General features: G+C 48.3%; 1 protein-coding gene and 1 long non-coding RNA gene across 7 annotated transcripts in view; one reads left to right on the top strand and one right to left on the bottom strand.

Moving 5' to 3' along the window:
* LOC110304765 overlaps positions 1 to 364 on the top strand; it is a 35219-nt gene extending 34855 nt beyond the window's left edge. Inside the window, exon 5 of the long non-coding RNA XR_003838020.1 lies at positions 157 to 364. This is a non-coding gene — a long non-coding RNA (uncharacterized LOC110304765). The remainder of the gene's footprint in view (positions 1 to 156) is intronic.
* Positions 1 to 5270, bottom strand: part of Rnf213 (ring finger protein 213) — a 103213-nt gene that overhangs the window by 31244 nt on the left and 66699 nt on the right. For all 6 annotated transcript variants that reach the window (XM_029483690.1, XM_029483686.1, XM_029483687.1 and 3 more), the window contains 4 exons: positions 4283 to 4437; positions 2151 to 2363; positions 1729 to 1910; positions 1088 to 1208 (listed from right to left, as the gene is read on the bottom strand). In XM_029483690.1, the coding sequence (XP_029339550.1) occupies positions 1088 to 1208; positions 1729 to 1910; positions 2151 to 2363; positions 4283 to 4437 (671 nt within the window). The remainder of the gene's footprint in view (positions 1 to 1087; positions 1209 to 1728; positions 1911 to 2150; positions 2364 to 4282; positions 4438 to 5270) is intronic.

Raw genomic sequence — 5270 nt, 5'->3', positions numbered from 1 at the left:
AAAAAAAAAAAAAACTTTGTGTTGGCTATTTTCTGAATCTTTTAACAGTGCTCCTAGACAATGCTGGGGGCCTCATGATTGTTGACCTTGGTCAGGGTCGGCCTTCCTTCCCACCTTAGTGGGAGATGAGACCTGAGGCCCTTCATCTCCCCACAGATTCCTTCTGACCCTTCCAGCCAAGTAGTGGGAACCAGCCACAGTAAAGATGAGACTGAAGACAATACCACTATCCCATGGGCTGTGGTACTAGGAAAGAGCATCCTGAGATTACCGGGTAGAAGGTGTCAGTGAAAGATGACAAAGAGACGAGAACTCTGCACACTTGGCTTCTGGGAGCTGGTAAGGCCCATTCTCTTACTGAATTGAGAAATGAGCATCTGTATGGCTCAAGCACTGCACTGTGTTCATCGGAACCTGGCTTCCCTCTCAACCCCCTACAGCACCTAGCACTTTAACCGCTGCATGGAGCCCAGAGTTGTATTTCTCTGATGCCAATGGCCATCCCAACTGGCTTCCCCCATAGAAAGTTCCCAAGGGATGAGGACAGTGTAGGGAGAAAGGATGTGGAGCTTGTGTTGTGCTGATTGACTGTGGCTGTGGCTGCTGCCGCCGCCACCAGTATGCTTAGAGATGGTAGCTTTTTCTGCAGAATAGTGTCCTGTAATGTCACACACTTTAGGTGTGGAGGAGCAGAAGCATAGGGGTTTCCTTTGCCCTTCCTCATGGCTGTTGCTATGACCATAGTGATGGCATTTTCTCCCCCTGAGCTAAGCCACTGGGTCATTTTACCGGTCACTCTAGAGGCTAAGGGTGCTAATTTCTTCATTCCTCACAAAGAAGTCACAGGTTGTTTAACTGCATACCTGTTCCTGCAACTGAATGCTCACTGAGAGCCCAGGCTTGGCAATCTAAGAGGAGATGGTCAAATAGCCACCATCAAGGATGCAATGGTTTGTCATGACATCACTGCCCTTTGCACAGCTATGTAAGCTTGCCAGAGACCTAAGCAATAATCCACCAACCAAAGGAAACTGGCAGGGGAGGTTTCAGATCTCCATACTGCCCAGAGACACAGTCCAGTACTTACTTTGTCTAGTAAGGAGACATATGTGGTTACCAGTGGACTCAGCTCAGGAATCTGGCTCTCAGTCCCCAGAAGAACGTGTTCCACAAAGAGGGCGATGGAGAAAATGCGGTTCCACAGGGCTCTGTCAAGAGAGGGGATTTACCCAGTTAGTTCTGGCAGAGGAACCTACGATATGGGAGAGCAGAGAAGGAGCTCCGCAACGGATAGGAGGGGCTTTCCCTGTGTACACAGTACTGTGCTGCAGAAAAGCTCCCCACTCGTCTACACACCAGGCTCAGGTAAAACCTGTCTCAAGTTCAATGCTTCAGTGAACACTGGTCCTGCAAGCACAGCATGGGGACTGTCTCCTAACCTTGACAGCCTGCCCCTTCCTCACTTTCCATGCCTCCCCGTGGGGTCCCTTCTACTTTGCCTACATTGTAACTTCCTACCACTCCCAGGACCATTTTCTTTCCCAGTCTTTAGAATCAAGTGAGATACCCAGCACTTGAGAGAGGGCCCATTGTTAAGCAGGTGAATGAAGATAATGTCACTCCTGGCCCAGAAAGGCCTGCCCACCTTCCTCAGTTGTGCTATAGGGTTTGGCAGGTTCCAGGGGTAAGCACAGGCAGAGTGTAGAGAGGCAGGCTCCTGCTGCTCACCTGACCTCCTGGATGACAGATCTGGTCATGCTCCCAGTGTCACACAAGTACCCTTCTGAACAGACAAGCTCCAGTGGCGTGGACAGATTCTTCACAAGCTGTAACCAAGCCTTGGGGCTTGGCTTCAGGAGGTCTTCCTTGAGCATTTCGGCACAGGCCATTGCTGCAAATGCATCCAGTGTCTGCAACAAGGAGAACTGGCATGTGACGAAGCAGGATGCTCCCCCAAGACACCCTGAATCCCAAGTCCCAGTGCGTTCTGGGGCCCAGGCTCGAAAACTACTTGCTAATCTGTTACTTTGCAGATGTGCCCATAAAGAATCTATTTAGGACATGGCTCTGTAAGCCCTCTGCTTCCAGGATAGAATCTAAAGGTCTCACTGAGGGCAGGTGCAGGTGGCCTTCCCGAAAGGAACACATACCATTTCACACCGAGCCAAGCTGTGCTTCTCTGCTGCTTGACTGAGACTGCTCAGAACCTGGGGGTGAATGGTCAAAATTCTGGAGAAGTTCTGTAGCCGGGTCCTGAAGTGCTGATAGGCAAGGTGCACCCAGGGCAAGGAGAGCCCTTCAGCAGGTGTCCCTGAAGCCTCTTGGAGCTCACGGAGGCAGGACCACAGGGCCCTCTGCAGAAACTGGAGACAAAATGATTTCATTACCTAACTGTGCATGATAAAGACATGATTTCCTATAGAAAATCATAAATATTCAAAGGTGTAGAAAAGAAAATTGGAAAATCCCCTGGCTGCTTTTTGGTGGAACCTTCTGGGCACTTTCCCCTTAGGGCACCCTAAACTGGTGTGTTTTCTAGTCTTGTGTCAACTTGACACAAGCTAGCATTATCTGAAAGGAGGGAACCTCAGTTGAGAAAATGCCTGCATAAGATCTGTAAGACATTTCTTAATTAGTGATTGCTTGGAGAGGGCCCAACCCACTGTGGGCAGTGTCACCACCCCTGGGCTGGTGGTCCTCAGTGCTATCTATATAAAAGCAGGCAGAGCAAGCCAGTAAGTGGCACCTCTCTGTGGCTTCTGCATCAGCTCCTGCCTCCAGGATACTGCATGGCTTGAGTTCCTTGTCCTGGTTTCCTTCAGTGATGAATAATGAGATGGAAACATAAGCCAAGTAACCCTCCCCTCCCTGCTGCATTCTGGTCATGGTGCTCGCTGTAGAAACAGGAACCTTAACTAAAACAACTGGGGTCATTTTCTCCCCCAATGTTTTACTCAGTGTTACATTCCAAACAGCCCTCCAACAGTAGTCAACTCAGATAAAGCTGTTTCAATGGTTGGCAAGGACTCATACTAAAAACTCCACACTTTAATCTGCCCACACTTTATTCTCTTTTTGTTTGTTTGCTTGCTTTTTTTTGTTTTTTGGTTTTTTTGAGACAGGGTTTCTCTGTNCCAGGCTGGCCTTGAACTCAGAAATCCACCTGCCTCTGCCTCCCAAGTGCTGGGATTAAAGGTGTGCGCCACCACTGTTCGGTCACTTTATTCTTACTGATTCGAGGAAAAATCGTTTGTGTGTATGTGTGTGTTTGTTTGTTTGTTTGTTTGTTGTGCAGAGATTTTTCTGTATAGCTCAGCCCCCATCTCAAACAATGTTCGCATTGAAGACGTGAGCTGATCTCCTGTTTGAGAGACCGTCATCGGGTGATTGACATGTCTTTGCCTCTGCCTTCATAACATTGACTCTCACCTCTTTTTAAAGTCAATTTTTTCTTTAATACTTTAAGATTCTTTATTTTTATTTATGTGTGTGTGCGCACAAGCATATATACAGGTAACCAAAGAGGAAAAGCCAGAGGAAGGTTTTGGATCCCCCTTAAGGTAGAGAGAGATACAGGCATTTGTGAGCTGCCTGATGTGAGTTTTGGGAACCAAACTTAGATCCAGTGGAGGAGCAGTGAGCACTCTACCCCCAGAGCCACCTCTCCAGCCCTAGAGCAGATTCAATCCCCAGGGTCTCACACAGCCACACCCACACTCAGATCAGCTTTGTTAGGTAAATATGTAAGGATGGCACTGAGAACTATTTACATTGTCCTACCTTAGTTGCAGGGATGACAAAGGATGCCATATCCAGGCATCTAAGATTGTTTCCATCCCCAAGTGGCTTATAAGTTTCACAAATCAAACAAGGCTAAATTCTTAATGATTCCTAGGTAACCTGCATTCACTTTTGACCACCTTAGTTGTACTATGCTCTCAACTTTGTACCTATGCAGCAAAGTGGGAATGTTTTAGGGAGTCCAATGCATCAACTGTTGCAATGAATTTCATTATTAATATCATGTAGCCCAGCCTGATCCTGAACTTACTGTAGCCTTGAGTGTCTGTTCCTTTTCCTTCCACCTCACAAATGCTGAGATTGCAGATATACGCCACTATGCTGGCAGCTATGCGGAGAGCTTAGAGCTCCAATGACACAAGCTTTGGTTCTAGAAGGCAGAGTGGAGGCTGAGGGCCTGGTCCTGAGTGTTCCATGCAGCTCTGTGTCTGATCTGAGGATGTTATGTAAGCTCCTCTCTTAACCCTGATTCCATACCTACCATTAATTCCTCACATGAAGACACTTTCATGGTCAAGAGCAGGAAGTCCTTCAAGTAGCTCTGCAGGAGTTCTTGCTGCTGTGCCACAGGGAACTGAGCGAGAAACACGCCCAAGGGAGTTTTCTGGAAAATTTCCACGAACTTCTTCGATAATCCTACAGAGAGGAACACAGAGAGGCATGATAAGCAGGAAGAAATTAAATCTATAGAAGAAGTTACTGCCACAAAAAGGAGCCATTATCCAGGCTGGAGAAGTGGCAGCTCTGCTGAACCTGAGCCCAGGGACAACATGGCACTCACCACTGTTCGGATGGTAGGGAAAACAAAGAAGCAGACCAGAACCAAGTTAGGTCACAGACAGCCAAGCTAGCCCTGAGGGGAAAAACACCCAAGAGCCACATCTGTGCTGCATGGCTAGCATTCCAGGTGGGGAGGAAGGCCGCTGTTCCTTGAGCAGAGGCCACAGCAACTAGAGCCCCACCTTCCCACAGCTCTGGTCACAGGCTGCTCTAGACAAGCAGGGGCAAATGGACTGTAGGCACGGGACAGGACGGTGCTCCCTCAGGAAAGACAGCAGATGCAGACCTGGAAACCAGGTCAGTGTGGAGTGGCCGCACCAGCCTCTGATGAGTGCTGAGAGGTGCTTGTTGCAGAAGGCAACTCTTCACACGATGTTTGGCTGCCATTTTTTCTAGACAAACAACGGCCAAATCTCTCAGATGTGAGAGCAGGGTACTTTGTGACGAGGAGGACCTTGTGGTTCCACGAGGAGGACTGGTTGCTAACACTTCCTGATGAAGTTCACAATGGGAACATCTCTTAAGGCTGCCACTTGTGTTATCTAGGAGCCTGAGATGAATAACCTTCCTACATCAGGATGTGATGACACATGACCCATTTTGTCATGCCTCCAAACAGTGACTAAAAGTCACTTTAAAAGCTACCTTATCAGCTGGGCGTGGTGGCGCATGGCTTTAATCCCAGCACT

This window comes from Mus caroli, chromosome 11 (genome assembly GCF_900094665.2).
Source record: "Mus caroli chromosome 11, CAROLI_EIJ_v1.1, whole genome shotgun sequence".
In the NCBI taxonomy this organism is placed as follows: domain Eukaryota; kingdom Metazoa; phylum Chordata; class Mammalia; order Rodentia; family Muridae; genus Mus; species Mus caroli.
Note: the sequence above shows the minus strand (reverse complement) of the source record. Positions and strands in the feature narration are given on the sequence as shown.